Genomic DNA, 27,660 nt, shown 5'->3' on the forward strand with positions numbered 1-27,660 from the left:
CACACTCACATTCACACTAACACTCACTAACAATCACACTCACACTAACACTCACACTAACAATCACACTCACACTCACACTAACAATCACACTCACATTCACACTAAAACTCACTAACAATCACACTCACACTAACAATCTCACTCACACTCACACTCACATTCACACTGACACTGACTAACAATCACACTCACACTAACACTCACACTCACACTAACACTCACACTCACACTCACAATCACATTCACACTAACACTCACTAACAATCACACTCACACTAACACTCACACTCACACTAACACTCACACTAACAATCACACTCACACTCACACTAACAATCACACTCACATTCACACTAACACTCACTAACAATCACACTCACACTAGCACTCACACTCACACTAACACTCACACTCACACTCACAATCACATTCACACTAACAATCACACTCACACTGACAATCACATTCACACTAACACAATCACATTCACACTAACATTCACACTAACAATCACACTCACATTCACAATCACATTCACACTCACACTAACAATCACACTCGCATTCACAATGACACTCACACTAACAATCACACTCACACTAACACTCACACTAACAATCACATTCACACACACTAACAATCACATTCACACTCACACTAACACTCACACTAACAATCACACTCACACTAACAATCACACTCACACTCACATTCACAATAACACTCACACTCACAATCACGTTCACACCAACACTCACACTAGCAATCACACTCACAATCACACTCACACTCACATTCACACTCACACTAACAATCACACTCACATTCACATTAAAACTCACACTAACAATCTCACTCACACTCGCAATCACATTCACACTAACACTCATAACACTCACAATCACATTCACACTAACACTCACACTAACAATCACACTAACACTCACACTCACATTCACACACACACTAACAATCACATTCACACTCACATTCATACTCACACTAGCAATCACACTCACACTCACATTCACAATCACACTCACAATCACATTCACACTCACACTAACACTCACACTCACATTAAAACTCACACTAACAATCTCACTCACACTCACACTCACAATCACATTCACACTAACACTGAAACTCACACTTGCACTCAAAATGACATTCACACTAACACTGACACCAGCAATCACACACACAGTCACATTCACACTAACACTAACACTAACAATCACACTCACACTCACTAACACCCATACTCATAATCACACTCACACTCACATTCACAATCACATTCACACTCACACTAACAATCACACTCGCATTCACAATGTCACTCACACTAACAATCACACTCACACTAACACTGACAATCACATTCACAATCACACTCACATTCACACTAACAATCAAACTCACACTGACAATCACATTCACACTAACACTCACATTCACAATCACACTCACATTCACACTAACACTCACACTGACAATCACATTCACACTAACACTCACTCAATCACATTCACACTAACATTCACACTAACAATCACACTCACACTCTCATTCACACTCACACTAACAATCACACTCACACTCACATTCACACTCACAGTCACATTCACACTCACACTAACTCCTGCACTCACACTCACATTCACACTAACACTCACACTAACACTCACACTGAAAATCACATTCACACTAACACTCACACTAACAATCACACTCACACTAACACTCACTCACAATCACATTCACACTAACATTCACACTAACAATCACACTCACATTCACACTAACACTCACATTCACAATCACACTCACATTCACACTAACAATCAAACTCACACTGACAATCACATTCACACTAACACTCACACTAACAATCACACTCACACTCACAATCACGTTCACACCAACACTCACACTAGCAATCACACTCACAATCACATTCACACTCACATTCACACTCACACTAACAATCACACTCACATTCACATTAAAACTCACACTAACAATCTCACTCACACTCACAATCACATTCACACTAACACTCATAACACTCACAATCACATTCACACTAACACTCACACTCACATTAAAACTCACACTAACAATCTCACTCACACTCACACTCACAATCACGTTCACACTAACACTCACTCACACTTGCACTCACAATGACATTCACACTAACACTCACACTAGCAATCACACTCACAGTCACATTCACACTAACATTCACACTAACAATCACACTCACACTCACTAACACCCATACTCACAATCACACTCACAATCACACTCACATTCACAATCACATTCACACTCACACTAACAATCACACTCATACTCACAATCACATTCACACTAACACTCACATGAACAATCGCACTCACACTCACATTAACACTCACACTAACAATCACACTCACATTCACACTAACACTCACACTCACACTAAACATCGCACGCACAATCACTTTCACACTAACACTTGCACTAGCAATCACACTCACAATCATATTCACACTAACACACTAACAATCACACTCACAATCACATTCACACTCACAATCACACTCATACTAACAATCACACTCACAATCACATTCACAATCACAATCACTCTCACAATCACACTTACACTCACAACCACACTCACACTCGTACAGGGAATGAGCAGCACTTACACTGCACCAGGGAAAGCAAACACTTCACATCTGTTTAACAAAACAGGTGGAGTCACGCTTGTATAATCTACTGGGGCGTAACTGAGTAACACAATATTTGCAATGTCATTAAAGTGAATTACTCAGCACACCCTGACATAAGCCTCTTCACTTGTACTTTAGCACATGGGTGGTTCTTAGATCACTGGTATTACTTGTTGGCCTGTTCCTAGTCTCCTGTCAGTACTCTGTTGGCACATTTTGTTTCTCGAAATGCATCGCAGAATTCCCATAATTAGATATATAAGTATCTGCGATATTGATTTTTTTCTATACATCATATTCATAGAGCTGAGGGATGCTGTTGCTCGGGAATAGAACACTTTCCATTTCACACACTCACCAGTGTCAGCGTCAAGTACTCCCTGGTCAGGTGTAGCAGGGTTAGATCGAGTCAGACTCTTTATCATTAAATGTGTATTAGTGTCAGCTTCAGAAGTGAGGGATATCTTGCATTTATATGGTGCCTTATCACAACTGTCCCAAAGGGAGCTTCACATACAATGAATTAAAGAAAGAAAGAACTTGCATTTATATAGTGCCTTTCACAACCTCAAAACGGCCCAAAACACTTCACAACCAATAAAGTACTTTTTGAAGTGTAGTCATTGTTGTAATGTAGCAACCAATTTGTGCCCAGCAAACTCCCACAAACAGCAATGTGATAATGACCAGATAATCTGTTGTAGTGATGCTGTTTAGGGATAAATATCAGCCAGTACACCAGGAGAACTCCCCTACAGTTCTTCCAATAGTGCCATGGGATCTTTTACATCCACCTGAGAGGGCAGACAGGGACTCAGTTTAACATCTCATCCAAAAGACGGCATCTCCAACAGTGCAGCACTCCCTCAGTACTGCACTGGAGTGTCAGCCTAGATTATGTGCACAAGTCTCTGGAGTGGGGCTTGGACCCACAACCTTCTAACTTCAGAGGCGAGAGGGCTACCAACTGAGCCAAAGCTGATACTAATTATTTCAAAGTGCGGTGACTGTCATTATGTGGTTAAATACAGCAGGCAATTTACACACTGCGAAGCCCAACAAACAGCAATGGGATGAACGGGATGTTGGCCAGCACACCAGGAGAATTCCCTCGTCATCTCCAATAAGTTAGTCACCACTGCCTCACTACTGCAATAGAGTGAAAGAGATGGTTTTTTAGACCAGTACGTTGAGGAGCCAACCAGGGAACAGGCTATTCTAGATTGGGTATTGTGCAATGAGAAGGGGTTAATTAATAATCTTGTTGTGCGGGGTCCTTTAGGGAAGAGTGACCATAACATGATAGAATTCTTCATTAAGATGGAAAGTGAAGTAGTCCAATCCGAAACTAGGGTCCTAAATCTAAACAAAGGAAATTACGAAGGTATGAGGAGTGAGTTGGCTATGATAGATTAGGGAGCTTCATTAAAAGGCATGACGGTGGATAGGCAATGGCTAACATTTAAGGAACGAATGCATGAATTGCAACAATTAAACATTCTTTCCTGGCACAAAAACACAAAAGGAAAAGTGGCCTAATCATGGCTAACAAAAGAAATTAAGGATAGTATTAGATCCAAAGAGGAATCATATAAAGTTGCCAGAAAAAGTAGCAAGCCTGAGGATTGGGAGCAGTTTAGAATTCAGCAAAAAAGGACCAAGAGATTGATTAAGAGAGGAAAAATAGAGTATGAGAGTAAACTTGCAAGGAACATAAAAGTGGACTGTAAAAGTTTCTACAAGTATGTAAAAAGAAAAAGATTAGTGAAGACAAATGTAGGTCCTTTACAGTCAGAAACAGGAGAATTTATAATGGGGAACAAGGAAATGGCAGAGTAATTAAACAAATACTTTGGTTCTGTCTTCACAGAAGAGGACACAAATAACTTCCCAGAAATACTAGGGAACCAAGGGACTAGTGAGAAGGAGGAATTAAAGGAAATTAGTATTAGTAAAAAAATAGTGCTGGTGAAATTAATGGGACTGAAAGCCGATAAATCCCCAGGGCCTGATAATCTTCATCCCAGAACACTAAAAGAGGTAGCCATGGAAATAGTGGATGCATTGGTTGTCATCTTCCAAAATTTTATAGATTATGGAACAGTTCCTGCAGATTGGAGGGTGGCAAATGTAACCCCACTATTTAAAAAAGGAGGGAGAGGGAAAACAGGGAACTACAGACCGGTTAGCCTAACATCAATAGTAGGGAAAATGCTAGAGTCTATTATAAAGGATAACAGGACATTTAGAAAATATCAATGGGATTAGACAAAGTCAACATGGATTTATGAAAGGGAAATCATGTTTGACAAACCTACTGGAGTTTTTTGAGGATGTAACTGATAGAATAGATAAGTGGATGTGGTTTATTTGGATTTTCAGAAGGCCTTTGATAAAGTCCCACATAAGAGGTTAGTGTGCAAAATTAAAGCACATGGGATTGGGGGTAATATACTGGCATGGATTGAAAATTGGTTAACAGACAGGAAACAGAGTAGGAATAAATGGGTCTTTATCGGGGTGGCAGGCAGTGACTAGTGGGGTACTGCAGGGATCAGTGCTTGGGCCCCAGCTATTCACAATATATATCAATGATTTGGATGAGGGAACCAAATGTAATATTTCCAAGTTTGCTGACGACACAAAACTAGGTGGGATTGTGAGTTGTGAGGAGGATGCAAAGAGGCTTCAAGGTGATTTAGACAAGTTGAGTGAGTGGGCAAATACATGGCAGATGCAGTATAATGTGGATAAATGTGAAGTTATCCACTTCGGAAGGAAAAACAGAAAGGCAGAGTATTATTTAAATGGTGATAGATTGGGGAATGTTGATGTACAAAGGGACCTGGGTGCCCTTGTACACCAGTCACTGAAAGCAAATATGCAGATGCAGCAAGCAGTTGCAAGAGGATTTGAGTACAGGAGCAAGGATGTCTTATTGCAGTTATACAGGGCCTTGGTGAGACCACACCTGGAGTATTGTGTGCAGTTTTGGTCTCCTTACCTAAGAAAGGATATACCTGCCATAGAGGGAGTGCAGTGAAGGTTCACCAGACTGATTCCTGGGATGGCAGGACTGTCGTATGAGGAGAGATTGGGTCGACTCGGCCTGTATTCACTCGAGTTTAGAAGAATGAGAAGGGATCTCATTGAAACATATAAAATTCTGACAGGGCTAGACAGACTGGATGCAGGGAGGATGTTTTCCTTGGCTGGGGGGTCCAGAATGAGGGGTCACAGTCTCAGGATACGGGGTAGGACATTTAGGACTGAGATGAGGCAAAATTTCTTCACTGAGGGTGGTGAACCTGTGGAATTCTCTACCACAGAAGGCTGTGGAGGCCAAGTCACTGAATATATTTAGGAAGGAGCTAGATAGATTTCTAGACACAAAAGGCATCAAGGGGTATGGGGAGAGAGCGGGAATATGGTATTGAGATAGAGGATCAGCCATGATCATATTGAATGGCAGAGCAGGCTCGAAGGGCTGAATTGCCTACCCCAGCTCCTATTTTCTATGTTTCCATGTTTCTATGGAGTGTCAGCCTGCATTATGTGGCACTAGAATCTGCGATCTTCTGACTAAGAGGGGACAGTGCTACCAACTGAGCCAAGGAGACACTGTAAGGGACCCTTTTCTGCATCAGGGTGAGATTTCCATTTTCCACACCAGGCTCTCAGCTGTCTGATGCTAACTCTGATGCTGTGGACTGAGTTAGGGCTCTCTCTTACAGCTGGCAGGGAGAGAGAGAGAGAGAGAGAGAGAAACACTGTCATCCACTAGTCGGGTTGGATTCAAACCCAGCTCCTAGAGGTGAAAAGCCAGGGTGTAACCCATAGCATCAACCGGCATCAGGGTTGGACATCCATTTGACTGCCCAGTCCCAGAGGTGAGGCTAGTGTCTAACCCCAAACACTGCCCACTCCCAGAGGTGAAAGGCCAGTGTCCGTAACATCAGTTGGCTCCGTAACATTGCCCGTCTCCGCTCCTGCCTCAGCTCATCTGCTGCTGAAACCCTCATCCTTGCCCTTGTTACCTGTAGACTGGACTATTCCAATGGTCTCCTGGCCGGCCTCCCATCTTCCACCCTCCATAAACTTGAGCTCGTCCAATACTCTGCTGTCCGTGTCCTAACGCGCACCAAGTCTCGTTCACCCATCATCCCTGCGCTCACTGACCTACATTGGCTGCCGGTCCGGGAACTCCTCAATTTTAAAATTCTCATCATTGTTTTCAAATCCCTCCATGGCCTCGCCCCCTCCCTATCTCTGTAACCTCCTCCAGACCTACAACCCTCCGAGATCTCTGCGCTCCTCCAATTCTGGCCTCTTGATTTTAATCGCTCCATTATTGGCGGCCGTGCCTTCAGCTGCCTCGGCCCTAAGCTCTAGAATTCCCTCCCTAAACCTCTCTGCCTCTCTCTCCTCCTTTCAGACCTCCATAAAACTTCTTTGACCAAGCTTTTGGTCACCTGTCCTAATATCTCCTTATGTGGCTTGGTGTCAAGTTTTGTTTGATAATCGCTCCTGTGAAGCCCCTTGGGATGTTTTACTACGATAAAGACTCTATATAAATGCACGTTGTTGTTGATTTTGTTGTGTCTAATCCCCTGCACTGGGAGAGAATATAGCCAATTCTATGTAGCATACTCCCCTCTGCCCTTCCCTCTCTTGTCCTGTCCCCGTACTTTACACTATCCTCAGCTAGGAGGGCAAGCTAATATATCTCCCCCAGGTGACGGAGGTGGGAGAGACGGAGCTCATTTGGATGTAGGTTACATTGAGTCTATAGCACAGAAACAGGCCATTCGGCCCAACTGGTCTATGCCGGCGTTTATGCTCCACATGAGCCTCCTCCCTCCCTTACAGGGACCGTTACAGTGTCTCCTTGGCTCAGTTGGTGGAAGGCCAGGGATGACAGTCCGATGTCTTATTTATTCAAGTGGCCCAGACCTGTAGACTTCTGTGCTTCTCTGGGATAGATGTAATGGTCAGTTTCTTTTGTCTGTCCCGTTTAAATCTGTTTCCAGGGAAACTGAGTCAGGCAGGCGGCAGATGGAAACCTGCAGCTGCAGTTACCCACCCTGGCTGAGTTCCAGGTTGACAGGGGAAACTGCGTCACTCTGTATTTCTTTCACAGCTGTGTGGAATCATTGATCGTATTTCTCAGTCTGCAGGGTGTTCAAAGGGTGGAATTCAGCTCAGTGCTTGGGGCAGGATTGTGGTTTTCTATGGAACGGCTGATTTATTTTTCAAGTTTGGAGAGTCATGCTCTGCGGCACTGTTTAATGTCAGGGTGTCCTGGATAAAATGGGAGAGGGATAGAAAGAAAAACAATCAGGGGAAACAAATCAGCACAGGCCATCTTGTTAGCAGTAGGTCATGGAACGCAATCGGCAGAGGCCCAGGGTGAGGTCTTGTCAAAGATCCCACCCTTCATATTGCCTGCATTTAAAGGGAAGTTAGATAAGCACACGAAGGAGAAAGGAATAGAAGGGTATGCTGATTGGGTTAGATAAAGTAGGGAAGGAGGAGGCTTGTGTGGAGCATAAACGCTGGCATCGATCAGTTGGGCCGAATGGCCTGTTTCTATGCTGTAGACTCAATGTAACTCAATGTAACCTACATCCCAAATGAGCTCCTTCTCTCCCACCTCCGTCACCTGGGGGAGATATATTAGCTTGCCCTCCTAATTGAGGATTGTGTCAGGTATGGGGACAGGCCCAGGAGAGGGGAGGGCAGAGGAGAATACACTGGAAAGAGTTGGCTATATTCTCTCCCAGTTCTACAAATATTGGTCTCTCATTTCCTGCCATGATTCCATTCTCAAGTTTTCTCACTAAATCAATGCATGATAAATATCCCAATGTTTTTTTCACCCTGTTTTGTTCCCTCCTCTTGACTCGGACGTAAGTCCAGCTCCACGGGCCCTAGCTGCCCTCCGATGCCTTGGCTATGTAGTCATTCATCACGTGTGACTGTAAACTGTGACCACCAGCAGGATATTTCTGCGGGCATCAGACGTGCCCGGGCTTGTCCTTGTGCGATGTACACAACACGCATGCAATTTCCAGCAGAGATCGGTGGACGCTGTAAACCTTTCCTCTCCCTAGCCCAGGGACATTGCGGTCAATGTAACACCCCCCCCACAACAACAAATTGCATTTATATAGCGCCTTTAACATCCCGCGTCGCTTCACAGGAGCTTAATCAGACAAAAACTGACACCAAACCAGATAAGAAGATATTAGGACAGGTGACCAAAAGCTTGGTCAAAGAGGGAGGTTTTAAGGAGCATCTTAAAGGAGGAGAGAGGTAGAGAGGCGGAGAGGTTTAGGGAGGGAATTCCAGAGCTTAGGGCCTAGGCAGCTAAAGGCACGGCCGCCAATGGTGGGATAAAGGAAATCGGGGGTGCGCAACAGGCCAGTCCTGGAGGAGCGCAGAGATCTTGGAGGGCTGTAGGGCCGGAGGAGGTTACAGAGATAGGGGACTAGGTAGTTAACTGAGGGGAAACCACATGAGGCATGCTGGGAATTCCCCAGTAGTGAGTTCAGTTGTGGAAGGCAGAGGAGAAGGAGGTAGAATACAGAGTCAAAACACCCACAGCTACAACATGCAATCTTCTAGTGAATCAGTTCAAGAGCAGTATTAGGGTGACCTACCTTCCCAACTGAATGGTGTGTGACACAAGAGGACTAAGGAGAGGAAGATATTTCCTGACATTTCCTCTCTCTCCTTCATGTAAGCTTTCTAATCTGCTTTGTTCCAACTTGTCGTCTGCATTAGCTGCTAATCTCCTTGGTTACTAATGATGCCCGACTGCATCTCCATCACCATAGTAATTACAACACATGACTTCATGAATTTACTACACAATGGAAATGTAAGTCAGATTGGCTCAGTTGGTAGCAGTTACTTCTGTTGGGAGACCTGTGGTCAGAACACTGTGGATTTAAGTCCCACACTGGGACTTGAGCACATAATCCAGGCTGAGATTGTTGTGCAGCACTGAGGGGGTGCTGCATCATCAGAGATACTATTGTATGGATGAGATGTTAAACGGAGGTCCACTGTGTTCATAGCTCAGGTGAACATTAAAGAGCAAGGAGTTCTCCAAATGTTCTGGTCAACGATCCTTCCTCATTAACATTACTAAAATGTTAAAGGTCACAGTTTGCAGGACATTGATGTTGGTGCAAAAATGGCCAACTTAACAATTATTGTACACCAGAAGTGATTGATTATGTGAAGCATTTACAGATGATGTGTTACATAAAGCATGATTTAGTTACAACATAGTGTGGTCTTAACCACCACTCCCATGTTCTCTCTGGTACTGATAATGGACCAAGCACTGGGAGTGGAGAGGGTGTGGACTGGTGCTTGGGGTGGGGATCCCCTGTCGATACACGGTCGGAGGGGTGGTCCGCACCCCTGGGGTCTACACATCTTTCTACGCCACGTTCCTGGGCCAGATTTTCCATGTTTTGCTATTGTGCTAGAACGATTTACCCCTCCTCTAGACCCATCCTTTGTTTCTATACTTGTCTCATTATCACTCCCTTTTGCCTTGCACCATCATCACTTTTGTCATTTAATCATTCCCGCCCTCCACCCTATCACAGGCCTTCCCTTTTGTTCTTCCCCAGCCCCCTTTACCCTGGCTTTGTACTTGTTTCATCTCTAACATCTTCCATTTCTGATGAAAGGTCATTGACCTGAAATGTTAACTCTGTTTCCCTCTCCACAGATACTGCCTGACCTGCTGAGCGTGTCCAGTATTTACTGTATATTTTCAGATTTCCAGCAGCCGCAGCGTTTTGCTTTGGTTACAATGTGATCAAGCCTGTCCTTTCAATAAACCGTGGGGAACCTGCCTGGACATCAACACTCCCTAACTTTTGATCTTCTATACACAGCTAAGACCCCCAAGAACAGAATGCTGGGCATTCATCCTCTACACCGCCATAGGTAATCGAGCAAAAACTCCCCATGTATCAATATAACCGTACACCCTATTACTCAGCCCCGACTGGATGCATTCCATGGATGACACTCCTATAGAGCAATTGGATTAACATATAGCACAGAAGGAGGCCATTTGGCCCATCGTGCCTGTGCTGGTTCTTTGAAAGAGCTATCCAATTAGTCCCACTCCCCTGCTCTTTCCCCAGAGACCTGCAAATTTTCCTTTTCAAGTAGATGTACTCACAAGGCGATAAATGTCAGTAGAGCAGGAAATCCTCGCTCTATCTCTCTCTTCACCTATTCCGGAGGGCTGGCAGGCTGCAGATTAAGACTCCGATACACACAAAGTAGCTAGCCTACCGTGGGGGGCTCCCAGTGCCGCAAACTCTGCTGATAAATTTCATAACCCATATTTGGGTGTGGAAGATTCTGTTTAAGGTGGAAGCTAAACAGAAGCAAGGTCATACTTGTGTCGAGGTGGGAGAATGATAAGAGCGAATAGCACCAATGCACAGCTGAACCTTACTAGATCCAGGGAACCTTATTACTGTGGTGAAGGGTTCAAATCCCAGGGGACACAAGTTAAAATGAGGAAGTTTGAAGTAAGAAGGGAATTCAGGTAGAACTTTTTCACACCAGGATAGTAAAGTAATGGTGAAATTAAGGTGGCAGGGAAGTTAGTGGCATAAATAGGTTCAGGAAACAACTAGCCATCTCTCTGGTGAGAAGGTGGAAATACTGAAGGCATTTGTTGGGTCTAATAATCTTGTTGCTGAAAATGCTCCATGCTTGCCAAGAGACATGGGAGTAGCTACACGGGTGTGAAACTGGGATTGTGGATCAGCCGCCCGTTATAGAAACTGTCCGATTTTCATTCCCATTGATTTCAAAACAGGAATACAATTATCGGGCAGTTTCTGTAATGGGCAGCTGAATCACACTGCCACTTTAAGACCCAGGCATCAAGTTGGCAATCTAACACCAGTGTTCAGGTCAAGAATTCTACATGTGTAAAAAGACTTGTATTTAAACAGCTCCTTTCACAACCTCAGGACGTCCCAAAGCACTTTACAGCCAATGAAGTATTTTTTGACGTGTAGTCACTGTTGTAATCTATTTGTGAATGGTACACTGGGATTCGGTGTAAGGGACACTGAAGGTGAAGGGTGTGTATTTAGCCAGACTTAACAAATGCTGAAATACTTCTGTACGATTCAAAGTGGAGGCATTTCCCTGCAATCCTGGTGTAGTTCGATTTACTTTTTAACTCTACAGGAACCCTCATTAGAAACACGTGGAATACCCATTCATGCACCGAATTAAATGGTACAAAACGCCCCCTCTACGTGGTTCCCAGTTGACAGCTCGATTCAACTAGAAGGCAGACTAGTGAGTCACACACACACATTTAGAGCTCCTGCACCAACATCCCTTCACACCTAGTCAACAGGACCTACTGCAGGTGAGCAGCGATGGAGTTTGTGTCATCCTTCCCCAAAATAAAACACAACAAACACTATCCCTGCATGGTAATCAAACAGTAGGGCAGTTCCAAATGTTTAATATACAGGCAGTTTTAGGTCAATGCATTAACTTTCCCCTGGGGCCTGGGTTGAATGCAGCCCAGGCTGATGGGGTAAATGTCTCCCGTCTGCTCTAAGCTGACCGTCTATGTCAGTCTCAACCCAATTCCTTGTGACCCACAGGGGCCACTCTAAACTAGCCAGAAGGGAAGTGAAAGAGCGAGTACTAATCTTCACACTTGTGTTCTTCGTTCGATTCACCCACTCCCATCCCACAAGTGTCAGCTGCGGTTCAGTTGGTATCACTCTCGCCTCAGATTGAGAAGGTTGGAAGTTCAAGTCCGACTCCAGAGACTAGAGCACAAAATCCAGGCTGTCACTTCAGTGCAGTACCGAGAGAGTGCTGCACTAGCGGAGGTGCCGTCTTTCAGACGAGACGTTAAACCAAGGCCCCATCTGCCCTCTCAGGTGGATGTAAAAGATTCCACAGCCACTATTTTGAAAAAGAGCAGGGGAGTTCTCCCCAGTGTCCTGGCCAATATTTATCCCTCAACCAACATCACTAAAAAACAGATTATCTGGTCATTATCACATTGCTGTTTGTGGGATCTTGCTGTGCGCAAATTGGCTGCTACGTTTTCTACATTACAACAGTGACTACACTTCATTGGCTGTAAGGCACTTTAGGACATCCTGAGGTTGTGAAACACGCTATATAAATGCAAGTCTTTTTCTTTCATCCATTACCACAGCCGCTCGGCCTTTCTCCCAGGGCACCTGGCTGTATGCGGGAAAACCTACATCCCATCCTCTCTGCTGCAGTGCATCAACAATATAGAGACCACATTGAGTTGGAAAGACAACCATCTCTTATGCACTCTGGATCTGAATCATTTCTTTGAAAGAGCTGTTGGTTTCCAGAATCATAGAATGGTGACAGCACAGAGGGAGGCCATTCCGCCCATCGAGCCTGTGCTGGCTCTTTTTAAGAGCAATCCAGTTAGTCCCATTCCCCCGCTCTTTCCCCGTAGCCCTGCAATTATTTTCCCCCCTTCAAGTATTTATCTAATTCCTTCTTGAAAGCCACGATTGAATCTGTTTCCGCCACCCTTTCAGGCAGTGCATTCCAGATCATAACCACTCGCTGTGTAAAAATGTTGCTCATGTCGCCTTTGGTTCTTTTGCTAATCACCTTAAATGTGTCCTTTAGTTCTCGACCCTTCTGCCAACGGGAAAAGGTTCACTTTATTTAAACCCTTCATGATTTTGAACACTTCTTTCAAATCTCCCTTTAACCTTCTCTGCTCTAAGGAGAACAACCCCAGCTTCTCCAGTCTATCCACGTAACTGAGATCCCTCATCCCTGGAACCATTCTAGTAAATCTCTTCTGCACCCTCTCTAAGGTCTTCACATCCTTCCTAAAGTGTGGTGCCCATAATTGGACACCATACTCCAGTTGTGGTCGACCCAGTGTTTTATAAAGGTTCAACATAACTTCCTTACTTTTGTAGAATAGCGAGATTCCAGCAGAGAAGTGCCAACTTATCATTTACTTCAATTACAACTTAGTGAAACAACAGCTTGCATTTATATAGCGCCTTTAACATAATGAAATGTCCCTAGGTGCTTCACAGGTCCGTTATCAAACAAAATTTGACCACCAAGCCACATAAGGAGATATTAGGACAGGCGAGAGTTAGGTATTAAGGAGGAGAGAGGCAGAGGTTTAGGGAGGGAATTCCAGAGCTCATGGCCTAGGCAGCTGACGGCACGGCCGCCAATGGTGAAGCAATTAAAATGGGGGATTCGCAAGAGGCCAGAATTGGAGGAGCACAGAGGTCTCAGAGGGTTGTACATTGTGTTTTTGAATGATGTCGCTGAGGGACAGCACATAGATGAGAAATAGGAGGGGGCCAAGGATAGATTGTTGGGGGACTCTGGAGGTAACTGTGTGGGAGTGGGAAGAGAAGCCATTGCAGGTGATTCTCTGGATGCTGCAAAAAAAAATGGCTTTTATTTAACACCTTTCAAATCTCAGGACATCCCAAAGCACTTCACAGCAAATGGATTACTTTCCAAATGTAGTCACTTATCTAGCAGCAGCCAGTTTGCACACAGCAAGGTCTCACGGAAGAGATGAACTACCAGATAATCGATTATTGGTGATGTTGCTTGAGGGATGAATGTTGGTCAGGACACCACGAGAACTCCCCTGCTCTCCTTTGATTGGGACTTTTAACGTCTACCTGAACAGACAGGTGGGGCCTCAATTTAATGTCTTGACTGACAACTGAAGTGTTAAGTTTGAACACATAATCTAACCTATGAGGGGTTTTGATAGAGTAAATAGGGAGAAATTGTTTCCACTGGCAGGAGGGTTAGTAACCAGAGGATACAGATTTATGGTAATTGGCAAAAGCAGATGGGAGAAAGAGGAAATTTTTTTTAAACAGTGAGTTATGACCTGGACTGCACTGCCTGAAAGTGTGGTGGAAGCAGAATCAATAGTGACTTTCAAAAGGGAATTGGATATTTGAAGGGAAACAATTGCAGGGCTATGGGACTAACTGGACAACTCTTTCAAAGAGCTGGCAGAGGCATGATTGGCCGAATGGCCTCCTTCTGTACTGTATGATTCTATGGGCTTAGGTCAGGGTGAAGTTCACAGTGCTGAGTGCAGTAGGTGGATCAGTTTAGAATGCTGACCCCACGCTCCCCACTGCCCCTCGAATGGCCACCATCCGAACTGGCAATTCATCAATCCCTGGGTAGTAAGTGTGGTTCCCCTCCTCGTTCCACAGCCGCCCATAGAAAAAAAAAATCTAAACTTGAAGCTTGATATCTAAAACCCAAGGGGCAAAGCCAAGTCTGTGACAGGATAGCATTCAAGAAGCATCGACAGGAGGGAGTCACTTTTTGCTTTTGGGATCAGTGAATCAGGGTTTACGTTACCCCTATGAGGGATGCATTTTAATCCAGGACTGGTCTGGTTACCATGGTAACATTTTTGCAGAACCCCCTCCCCAGATTCATAGTCAATTGGCATATTTTAAAATAAAAAGCAACTGGATCAATATCTACAGGGGAGGGGGACTGAGGAACGTAGAGATGTGTCACAAAGCGCTAGGTCATTGCCCCCCACCCCGAGAAGGATACTCGTGCTCCCTAAAATAGGAGGAGCAGGTGGGGTGGGCGAGAAGTCCACAAGAGAATAACTATACGTAGACTCTGGGCAGGGCAGATCAAACTACCTGTTCTCAGTCTGGAGTTTCTTACAGGTGGTCGGATTTGCATGCGGGTACGGGTCAAGTCAACACCAGGTTTCACTCGACCGCTCCTCTCCCTTCGAAGATCAAATGTAACTAAACCAACAGAAGACAAGAGGGCCGATTCCACGTTACACCTGAAGCAGCATTTATTGTCATCCATTCAACCGAACATTGAATTAAGGTTTGGCATTCCATCGGATTTCAATTTGGTTTTTTTTTAATGCTGTCCTAACACAATCCGTTTTGTGAGCTCAAATCGAACTGACTCGAGAACTGATTGGTAAAGCAGATGTTTTACAAAGAAAATTTATAACCATTGAGGTTCAAACAGACATCTGACAAAAATGTGTTTTTAAAACAAAAAGTATCAAAACATTTTAGCAGATGCAATGCATTACCCAAGATCTGTGTACATCATAGAGCTCCATATAAATTAACATAGCCAAAAAAATAATATTCAGCAACACAAAAAAGCCAGTCCTCCCAGCTTGATATAAATTTACTTCATGGATGAAAAAAGTTCATTGGCTAAAATGAGCAGACTATTATGTAAACGCTACAATACAGTCAATTTCTGACCCGCTTTTTGAAATTGACAGGGTTCTGGAGTTTCCGCATGCACAGGGGCGATTGGCCGAGAGGAAAGGTCATGGCCTTTTCCCGTTTTAATCTGGATTACAGTGCTAAAACACCAAATGCTATTTTAATTTTTTTTTGGGGGGGTGGGGGGGGGTGGGGGTTGCTTGTTCTAAAAACCGCTCGTACTTTAAAAGGGACCCAAAAAAAATTCATCTGTAAGTGATTCGCGGGCGACAAAACGGCTCAAAGAATTTATTTTTTTGCACGATTTTGAAGTGCGACTACAGCAAAGGGGCTTAAATACCTGGGCGGCCAATGAAGACTCATTGTGTTTTTGTCTTTCCTTTCTCTAATGGGCGTACAGCGGATTTAGAGGAGCTGTGTGTACAGTAGGTATATTAGCACTAGGGTATATAGCACATGTGTCGGGCGGGTGAGGAGGGAGGGGTAGGTGGGGGGGGGGGGACTGCAGAGACCATCAGTTGTTGCCTTCCCCAGCCTCGTCGTCTTGCTGGTCACTTGTCCAGAGGGTGAGGTTGTCCCGTAGTAACTGCATGATGAGAGTCGAGTCCTTGTAGGAGTCCTCGTTTAAAGTGTCCAGCTCGGCGATGGCGTCGTCAAAGGCCGCCTTGGCCAGCTGGCAGGCCTGCTCAGGGGCGTTCTGGATCTCGTAGTAGAAGACGGAGAAGTTGAGGGCCAGGCCCAGGCGGATGGGGTGGGTGGGCTGCATCTGATCCTTGCTGACCTCGAAGGCCTCCTTGTAGGAGGCCTCGGACGATTCCACCACACCTGCCCGCTTCTCACCGGTGGCCACCTCTGCCAGGTAGCGGTAGTAGTCGCCCTTCATTTTCAAGTAAAAGACTTTGCTCTCAACCTGGGACTCGTTGCAGTTCTTAATGAGGAACTTATCAATCAGGGCCAGCACGTCGCTGCACACGGCCTCCAGCTCCTTCTCCACCTTCTCCCGGTAGGCACGCACCATCTCCAGCTTCTTCTCATTGCCGTCGGTGGACGTCTTCTGCTCGATGCTGCTAATCACCCGCCAGGAGGACCTCCGGGCCCCCACCACATTCTTGTAGGCCACGGAGAGCAGGTTGCGGTCTTCGTTGGACAGGGCCTCGTTCAGCTCCGTTACCTGCAAACAAGAAAACAGCAACGGTAAATACAAATTAGAGCTGGGGAAGTGTGTGAGCTTCCCCTGGGTTTCAGAGGCGAGAATTCATCAAATTCCCCTTCAAAATTGACTCCAAATGGACAGTCTGCACCCAATAGGTTGGTGGGTAAAGTACAGAAACAGGCCATTTGGCCCAACTGATTTATGCCAGTGTTTACAATATCAGCATAACCTTCTATTCCTTGCTCCCTCATGTTTATCCAGCTTCCTCTTAAATGCATCAATGCCATTCACCTCAACTACTCCTTGTGGTCGCACGTTCCACATTCTAACCACTCTCTGGGTAAATGAATCATCACCTGGTGAGAGGCTGAGTCACACAAACCATAAAGTGTCCTCGATTTGGTTCCCAGCCTGTGCTGATTTGGCTGCTCAGACGTACTCGGCAGTGGAAAGACCACAATTGGCCCCTGAGGTAAGAGGTGAGCAATTGACCATGTTCTCACTGCTGAGCACTAAAGAAAGAACTTCCATTTATATAGCACCTTTCACAACGTCCCAAAGCACTTCACAGCCAATGACGTGCTTAGGAAATGTAGGCACTATCGTGATGCAAGGAGTCAGATTTGGTCAGGATATCGAGGGAATATTGGGTAAAAGGGATTGATATTTTTTTTTCCTGTGCTTTACTGAGCCTAGATAATCACAGCCAAGACAGGTGAGGGTTTCAGTATTGCTGCGAGGGGAAGGTGTACTGTGGGGGGAGATAAAGGACAGGGTCAGGCTCGGCTGCAATACCCTCCCTGGTCAAGAACACACCATCTGGGCTCGTATACCACGAATGGCCACTTGGGCAACAACTGGTGGCCAACCAGCTATCACAGAACTGTACCCCACAAGAGAGGGAGCACCTATAGGAGGGGAGGAAGGAAAAAACACATCCATCATCATCCCCATTAGACAGGCAGTTAAATCATTAAACTCTTGCATCTGAAAATATTCCAGTCTCTGGTTATCTGCAGACTGTGCTCTATATTGTTCTCCCTCCCAGAGCCTGACCACTGTGTACCAGGCCACATGTACTAGGTTTTTTTTCCCGCTTCTAGATAACGGTGTTTGATAAAAAGCAGAGAAACAACAGTGGCCATGACAACAAAAAGTAGTACACACGGCAATCATATGACATGTGACTCATTATCTCCAGACCTTGCTCCAAATAGCTCCCTCCCTTTACAACTGAACTCACCGGCTTTCTGACAAACTTCTAACGTCTTAGAATTATGACAGCGTTGAGTTGCACACTGGTTAACGATTGCACTGACTTCTAAACTCTCTCACATTGTGGATGTCCCATTCCTGTTAGAACAACGTGCCACCATTTTTAAAAATTACCGCAAAAGCTCCAGCACCGTGAATTGGGGGCAGGTACAAGGAGGCTTTTACAACCTGGTCTAAAGTCAGTTATGACTTGCATCTTTCAAAATAATCTATAATATAGATTTTAATTCTCTGGATGTACCTTTGCACTAGTTACCATTCACTAAGCTTGTGGAGGATGAATTGCTCCCAAGGATTCCATGAATTTACTGAGCTGGGCAAGAGTACATCAGGTTAACTCACTGGCTCGAGGGATTTAACGGTAAAGCAGTGCAGTGATGTGGGCAATAGTACAAAGGGAGGGTATGAACTGCAATTCAAGCCCACCTTTGACACCTTAACTCTTGCCATGGGACAGCTTGAATGTTTGAGCTGGGGTGAAAGGTCACCAAGAGCAGGTTCATCTCAAGTGAGCCCACCAGCTGGTTAAAAGTGACAAAATGGAATAATCGCACCTAATAGCAGGGCTAGAAAAGGGAGAGGAAAGAAAATTTGTTTTACTTTTTAAAAAATTGTAATAAATTTAAATATCCAGGGTCTTAGTTTCGGTCTAATAAACCGAGAGTGTGTTTGTTTGCATTGGGGGTGGGGGAGGTGGCAGGAGGGGCTTCCTGGAGGTTTCAGAAATCTTCCCACATAAATGAAATAAGTGACTTGCATTTATATAGCACCTTTCACAACCGTAGGATGTTGCAAAGTGATTTACAGTCAATGAAGTACATTTGAAATGTAGTCATAGTTGTAATGTAGGAACAGGGCCAATATTCTGTACAATGGTGCAGACATGTGTGTCAACTTTTACACAAAGAAATTTCCAGAGACACTGATCTCTGAAATGTTTCATTAGAACAAAGCTTGTGCATGTCTAATATTTTTTCTTAATGAAATAAACCAACTCTTCAGGTTAGGAGGGAAATAATAATCATCAGGCTATTCCAAGGATGACATTTCTTGCAGCTAAACAGGAAGTGTAATTAAGACACTCGGTCACGATTTGAGTGGAGTACCCATTTCCAATGTTACTGGTTTACCTGTTCCTTACCAGGTCTCAACCCTGGACAGGGCAGGTCATTGTTTCACTAATGCCCCGAGAGGACACCACACATCACCAATGATCTCAATTTTGCTAAAAATCTTACAGGAATAGAGTCCATGTGTGCTTAAACCATTTTTTTAAAAAAAGCTTGTAGGCCCCTTTTGTTTCCTCCTTCAGCTCAGTTCTCCGGGTGAAATACCAGACACCCAACCAGCTTCTATGGTTCTGCTGTGCACTGCAACCAACCGCGAGCAGCCGTGGCTGAAGGAGAGGAGGCAGATAAACTCTACCATCCCGTGATGTGGGCACAGGACACAATCAGGCCAAATTACCACCTTTTATTGCATTCCTGGATAACCTGGAGAAAACAAAAGGAAGGGAGGGTGCGGATACTCAGGTTATCTCCGGCCCTCTTTGCAAAACAATGTAAAAACAGCACGGCTTTTCACTAAGTGGGTGAAATTTCACAAGTGAAGCATCGGTTCTTGTGGGTTCCAGTTCAACAATACTTGAGCTGGCAAAAATACTCATTAAAAGCTTTCTTGCTGCAGGGCTGTTCACACCCACCTTCAATTTTCAGCTTTTAAAAAAAACAGTACTTTATGGAACAATGTGAGCAAAAGTGTCCTAAGACAAATTAAAGAATTCCCCCCTCCTCCCCAGACATTCAGTTTTGCAGACAAGGCAACTATGAAGCAGGCCCCGTCCGTGTAATTGTATCATCGCCACAAGACATCCAGCTGAAGAGCCAAAGATCATTGTGAGGGCTCTCTCAAAGGTTCAGTGCGTAGTCGCATCAAACCAAGAAGGAACCAAGCTAATCCAGTCTGTACTCGGTCAGGGGAGCAGTAGGAGCATCACAATTAGCCTCAGTACCCCCATGTTAGGTGGGGAAGATAAACAGTCACTATCACTGACCCATGCTGTGAGGGCACCTGTGGATATCAGACGAGGACAGGATGAGACTCGGCTGTGGTCTCCCACAATGCCAAGAGAGAATCGCGTGTCAACCCCATCACTGGCCACGGTAATAGGAGTTAACGGGCACCTGTGGAACGGGGGGGGGGGGGGGGGAACAGACAACCACAGAACCACACCCAGCGACCGTGGGGGGGGGGGGGGGGGGGGGGGAGGGGGGAGACAGACACCCACAGAACCACACCCAGCGACAGGGGGGGCAGGGGCAGACACTCACAGAACCACACCCAGCGACCGGGGGGGGGGGGACAGACAACCACAGAACCACACCCAGCGACCGTGGGGGGGGGGGGGGGGGGGGAAGACAGACACTCACAGAACCACACCCAGCGACCGGGGGGGGGGGGGACAGACAACCACAGAACCACACCCAGCGACCGTGGGGGGGGGGGGGGGGGGGGGGGGGGAGACAGACATCCACAGAACCACACCCAGCGACCGGGGGGGGGGGGGGGGGGGGACAGACAACCACAGAACCACACCCAGCGACAGGGGGGGACTGACGCCCACGGAACCGCGCCCAGCGACAGGGGGGGGGGACTGACGCCCACGGAACCGCGCCCAGCGACAGGGGGGGGGGGGGGGACTGACGCCCACGGAACCGCGCCCAGCGACAGGGGGGGGGGACTGACGCCCACGGAACCGTGCCCAGCGACAGGGGGGGGGGGGACTGACGCCCACGGAACCGCGCCCAGCGACAGGGGGGGGGGGGGGGGGGACTGACGCCCACGGAACCGCGCCCAGCGACAGGGGTCACAGCTTCAAGAGAGGAGAAAGGCAGGAAACTGGAAACAAAGGGTTCAATATAGAAGATGAATAAATGAAGCAGCAGTGAGTTGACATTGCCAAGTCAATGGTTCCAAAGGTTGTAGATTGTGGGGGGGGGAAGGGGAGATTAAGACCAGGACATTTGTGGATCTTGGAAATAATGAGAGTGGGGGGAAAAAAAAAACTGACAAGAGCACGGAGAGTGGGGAAAAGGGAAGGGAATGATTATAAAAATTAAAGAAAGAATACTGTGCTGGGGGAGGGGAAAAGATCTGTCAATCACACCGGGAGACCGGGACACCCTTGTGGGTTGTAGTGTCGACAAGAGGTACTATCCCAGGCAATCGAAGAAAATCTACTACCCAAATGTTTCCTCGTCTCGACCGGAAGGAGGGGTCTCATGACCCCGAGCTTTCTGCTCTTCAATAAACAAGATGCAAGGGTGAAGAGTAGAAGCATCAGTCTAAGAACCCAAACTAGGCCAACTCAAAATCCACCACCACCACTACAAATAGCTGGAACAGCCTCATAACCCTAGAGAGGGGGAAAGAAGAGGGAGGGGAGAATTATTTTTAGTAACTGCGACACACTGCACCTATTGCCATCTCCTTTCTAATGTGTATCGGTCTTGGAGTGGTTAGCTAATGAGACATAAGTGACTTGCTGTTCAAACTGCCAAGGAAATTCAACACCCAAGAGACTGGAAGATGGACAGAGACAGCGGTTTCACTGCTCTTTACAAAACCTGTTAAAAGTGATGCAGCACTGACACTTGAACCCCAATAACCCAGCAGAAATAAAAATACATGAATGAGGCATAACGTTTTGAGCATTAAAATTATTTCTAATTTGTCCCGCTCTTCATTTACAAACACGCACTCCCCCCACCGAGCTTGTTGCGTCAGACACCATTCCCAGCTGAGTTAGCAGGTGTTTTAGCTCAAATGCTGTCAATAGATTTCTGTATTCAGCCACAAGGAGGCCAATGCTGGCTCAGAATCATTGACCCTTTTTTTCTCCCTGCCATGAAAGGGGATATTTGATAGAGGTGTTCAAAATTATGAAGGATTTTGATGGAGTAATTAAGGAGAAACTGTTCCCACTGGCAGGAAGATCAATAATCAGAGGACACATTTGATCTTTTTTTGGTTGCCACCCATCTTGTTTTCAGTTGGCCTGTCTGAGTGGTTTGTCTGGAAATTTCTAAATATAAAAACATGAAGTAGGCAGTAAAAGTCCAGTCTTCAAACTAGAAACCTTTCAGTGTGTTACAATGCAGAGTATTAGCTGTGGTTTGCAATGAATTTTCATCTAAGATGCCAAAACTCAAGCCTTGGTTCCATAATTCCACTCAATCATTTTCCATTCACTTTTGGATTTGGTAATTTTTTTGCATCAGACCTCTCTCCATACACTTAAAAAGACTGACAGCTCCCAGACTACTACTGCATCGAACAGTGCAGAACTTGCCTGTGAATGCTGGGCAGCGATATTAGAATCATACAGCACAGAAGGAGGCCATTCAGCCCATTGTGCCAGCTCTTTGAAAGAGCTATCCAATTAGTCCCATTCCCCAGCTCTTTCCCCATAGCCCTGCAAATTTTTCCTTTTCAAATATATATCTAATGCCCCATTGAAAGTTACTATTGAATATGCTTCCACCACCCTTTCAAGCAGCACATTCCACATAATAACTCAGTGTAAAAAAACTCATCTCCCCTCTGGTTCTTTTGCCAATTACTGTAAATCTGTGTCCTCTGATTATTGATCTTCCTGCCAGTGGGGACAGTTTCTCCTTATTTGCTCCATCAAAACCCTTCATAATTTTGAACATCTCTTAAATTTCCCCTTAACCATCTCTTCTAAAGAGAACAATTCCAATTCTCATTCAGTTTTTAGAAGTTACATGCTGGATTATTTACATATCAACACCAGAGTTATACTGAAATCCTGTACAGAGATGCAAACTGAGGGCACATCACTGGTTACCAATTCAAGCAACTGCTACCTATCCAGATTTAGCAATCACTTTTGTACCTGAATCACTCTCACCTGGGTCACACAACATGCTCCAAAAAGAAAATCAGGTAACCAATGTGGGTCATCGCCATTTACAACAGACATGCCTAGTGTACTGTTCAGATATGATGTGGAGATGCCGGTGATGGACTGGGGTGGACAAATGTAAGGAGTCTTACAACACCAGGTTATAGTCCAACAGCTTTATTTGAAATCACAAGCTTTCCTCCTGACGAAGGAGGAAAGCTCCGAAAGCTTGTGATTTCAAAAAAAAAGCTGTTGGGACTATAACCTGGTGTTGTAAGACTCCTTACTGTTCAGATAGGCATCGAGATTCCCCCTCCCGATGACGTGTAATCCAAAAAACAAACGTGATTTCTTCACACCTGTCCCATCCCCACCAACCCAGAGATTTGTATATGTTCAGAGAATGTGATCATTACTAATTATCTAGACTACTGATTTAGCTTTCAGAATGTGATCCACAAAACACTAAAAACCATTGAATCCCACCTAATAAAAACTGGATGTGACTTATTCAATGATATAAAATCAGTGGCCCTGGAAATTTTGCTCCCTCGCAGCAAAAGAGCCTTGCCCAGTCCAGACCTGGGTGAAAACCTGTTAATCATTCTTCAAGCACACCCCTCCCCAATTCCCAAAGGAGGTTGGATCATGTCACACCACCTGCACCAAATCGATTGTCAGTTTTGACTCAACGCAACCCTGCTGTATGGACACCACCTACTGTGTATTTCCAATGGAACCTCAACTGTCAGCTGCTGAAACATGCTGTGCAGCTCTCCAGCACCCCTATAATACTACCCATACTGATCCACCCTCTCTCTCTCTCTCTCTCTCTCTCACTCACACACACACACACACACACCCTCAGAAATCCAGCCTGGATTATGGAGCCTCTCACCAACAGACAGGAGCCCAATCAATGGGGATGTCTGGTTAAGGTGCACTCACCTTTGAACTATTCAGACATGTAATATACTCAAGTGGCAACGCAGGGTGCCAAGGCGCAAATAGATGTATTCATGGGGAGAATAGAGATCTGAATGAGCTTAAATCGTTGGGAGCATGTCCTCAGGCGCTGTCTGTTGCCCACGCCCTTGGCTCTGCTCTCTAACTATACTCCAAAACCTTCCCATTGTCTGGCCACACAATAGTTTTAATCCAGATACTCACTGCCTCAAGGGCCAGTTCTATTTGAAGGACGGCCAGAATTCAGCCCCAGCCGTGGTCCCCGCCCAGTCTTAAGATCGCCACCCGCCCCGGAATCCGCCAGACACCAGCTAAGAAACCTGTGCCGATCGCGCCCCAGCTCTGTCTGGGTCAGAAGGGATGTCTATTCCGCCCGATCTGAGCACATTATTTCACTGCTGGTACTTTTTGTGCTCGTATAGCTCGATCTTGTTCACATTTAACGAGACTTAATTCATTTCTCACACTGAAGGATGCTGGTACGAAACAAGTCAGCTATTTAAACCATTCCATTCAAAAAGACAATATACTGTGAACAATGGGAATGAACCGATATTTAAACCGATGGCATATTGTATATTAAGTCTAAGAACCTTCATGTAAACAAAAAGCGCATTTCTATTAGATAAATCATTACTGTAGTCAGCATCCCACCCCGCCCCTGAATTTACTGTTACCTTTACTGCGGGCACCGCCCTCTCTCACTAATCGTCGACCTTTCTAGTCATTCGGAGAATGTCATTTTTCTCAAACCTGCCATCACCCCTACACATTACACCCTCCACGAAACCATCTATTTGACAGCGAGTTCTGCCTTTTCTCCATCTTTGCCAACCAGCCTAGGAAGCTGAGGTTTGAACAGAATCCAATTCTTCTGCTCTAGCTAATTCGCACACTTTAATTGGGGAGGGGGAGGTTTGCATCTGTATCAGGTTAAAAAAAAGCCTCCCCCCACAATTAGATTTCCAAATATCATTTGGAGGGAACAAATCGAGCCCCGAAACAATTCTCTGATCCAGACCACACCCAGCTACTATCATTCGGATTACATCTAAAGCACTCCTTCTGGATACTATGTGGATTTACTAAAGGCAGAGAACAGCAACCCGTTAACTGAAACGGAAAATACTTTAACACGTGCACTCCATGTATGTCAAAAAAACCTTCCCATTGTTATACAAGAGCCCTGAAAACAAAGACTAGAAACTAGACCATTAATAAGTGTCACTGCCTCCCTTTTCTGGAATGCAAGAGGATCCGAGTGACTATACGGAACCGTACTCTGATTTAATGAGACACTCGGGGGGAACCCGCTCCGAAACAATGTATCGGGTTGTCTGAAACAATGTATCGGGTTGTCTGAAACAATGTATCGGGTTGTCTGAACCAATGTATCGGGTTGTCTGAACCAATGTATCGGATCCTCCCCCACGTTCTCTCACTGTGACACTCGATACAAGTCCCTCTTTTGATACAAAGTATCCCCCTGCTCCACCCCAATGAATGAATCTGCGCCGACCACCCATGAGGTATCAGAGCAGACCTCCAGTCTACTTCATGCACCTTTCTCCAAGGAAGGACATCCCGGGAGAACAGTTCTCGGCTCGCCATCTCTCTCAGTTAACCAGTGAAGAGGAGAGGGGAGGTGGGGGGGGGGGGGGGTCTACTCACCGACTTCATGGCCGCCGCCATGTCATCGTACCTCTCGGCTTGCTCCGCCAGCCTGGCTCGCTGCACCAGCTGCTCTCGGTCTACCATTTCGGACACGATGACAATACCTCTACCCGGGGGAGGGGACGACAGAAACCGCCTCTGCGGTGTGTACGCGAGGCTGTGGGTGCTGAGAGGGTTCCCCGGTGCTGCGGACTCGGTACCCCTCTGACTGACTGACTGACTCGGACTCGCTTCTCTCTCGGCTCCCGCTTTACTAGCGAGCGGCTCGGGCACGCTGCAGCCCCTCCCCCACCGCCTGCTCTCATTAAAAAAAAACCTTACCCAGAAGGCGCCGCAGTGCCGCAGTCAGGCATGCGCACTGCGGCCGGCGGGCCCTCGCCCGGAGCTGGACTATATAACGGTGACGTCACCTTCTAATTTTAGAACCATGCGGAATTTTTTTTTTTGGGGGCCGCCGGTCCTGTGCGCGAGCGCGCGCCGCCGTGCGAGGAGGGTTTGGGGGTGGGCGAGCGCTCGCGCGCGCGCACGCGCAATCGGCTGCGGCGTCTTTAATTTAGAGGGGAAAAAGTAAGAGGCTCGTGCGGTTACTATGGTAGCGTCCGCTGAGGGCGCTGTGACGGGTGCGCGCGTGCACGCTGAACGCGCGAGGCCGGCGCGCGCCTCAGGGCGACGATTTGCAGGCGGAGGAGGAGAGGGGCTGGTGCTGAGTGCGCAGGCGCGTTACTATGCGCCGAGGAGTCTTTGCGGCAGCGGCTGGGCGGGGGAGCGCTTGTGATTGGCGCGGAGCGGAGCGGCGGTTGTTGGTTCGTCAGCCATTTATTTTTGTGCCTCATCATCGCCACATCTGCTGGTTTCAGGTTTCTCTCTGCACTCAATTACAACTGTAGGCGCGATGAATGGCGGCGGCAGTTTTATTTATCGATCTACTGTAGTTGAAAGGGTCTCGCTCGACCCGCTGTCTCCCCGACCGATCTCCCCGCCCGACCGCAGCTCGCCGTTAATATGCAAATGAGCTTGACACCAATTTCCCGTGGTCCGGCCGCCGGCCTCTGAATTGGGGCGCGATCCAATTTCTAGGCCGTGATTTACCGGCTGGTGTTTTCACTTAAGAAGTCTGAAGGAGACCAACACATTGGTTTATTGCAAGTTTTCCCATGTTGGGAAGATTTGCTGGATAATTAAACCTAACTCGCCAGGCGGGGAAACCCACAGAATCGGGTGGAAGGCTGGTTTTACCCCACCTTGGACGGACAGTAAAATCGGGCGGGGTGTAGATCGCCTTAGTTTCCCCACAGGCAGGTTAGGTTAAAATTGCCCCATTGATTTTGCTTAACATAGCGAGGCTCGGTTTTGTGGCGGAGGGAACCGTCTGGTCACAAATTTGACAAATTTATTAGAGTTTTTTGAGGATGTAACTAGCAGGGTGGATAAGGGGGAACCAGCGGATGTCGTATGTTTGAATTTTCAAAAGGCGTTCAATAAGGTGCCACACAAAAGGTTGTGGAAATGCCGGTGATGGACTGGGGTGTACAAATGTAACGAATCTTACAACACCAGGTTATAGTTATATAGTTATATATAAAACTGTTGGACTATAACCTGGTGTTGTAAGATTCCTTACATTTGTACACA

At 46.1% G+C, this 27,660-nt stretch overlaps 1 protein-coding gene across 1 annotated transcript; it reads right to left on the reverse strand.

Moving 5' to 3' along the window:
- Positions 1 to 15,611: 15,611 nt before the first annotated feature.
- LOC137341963 (14-3-3 protein gamma-1-like) lies at positions 15,612 to 26,345 on the reverse strand. Its single transcript, XM_068005513.1, has 2 exons — positions 26,026 to 26,345; positions 15,612 to 17,204 (listed from the first exon to the last, which is right to left on the reverse strand). Exons 1-2 carry the CDS (start codon positions 26,110 to 26,112, stop codon positions 16,548 to 16,550), a joined length of 744 nt encoding a protein of 247 aa, XP_067861614.1. The 5' UTR covers positions 26,113 to 26,345; the 3' UTR covers positions 15,612 to 16,547.
- Positions 26,346 to 27,660: the final 1,315 nt, after the last annotated feature.

Source organism: Heptranchias perlo, chromosome 25 (genome assembly GCF_035084215.1).
Source record: "Heptranchias perlo isolate sHepPer1 chromosome 25, sHepPer1.hap1, whole genome shotgun sequence".
In the NCBI taxonomy this organism is placed as follows: Eukaryota; Metazoa; Chordata; class Chondrichthyes; order Hexanchiformes; family Hexanchidae; genus Heptranchias; species Heptranchias perlo.

Excerpts from the sequence above, each read along its gene's own strand:
- LOC137341963 (XM_068005513.1), bottom strand. The coding sequence starts at position 26,112 with ATGGTAGACCGAGAGCAGCTGGTGCAGCGAGCCAGGCTGGCGGAGCAA. Across the intron at positions 17,205-26,025 it reads TGGCGGCGGCCATGAAGTCG|GTAACGGAGCTGAACGAGGC; the intron begins GTGAGTAGACCC and ends TCTTGTTTGCAG.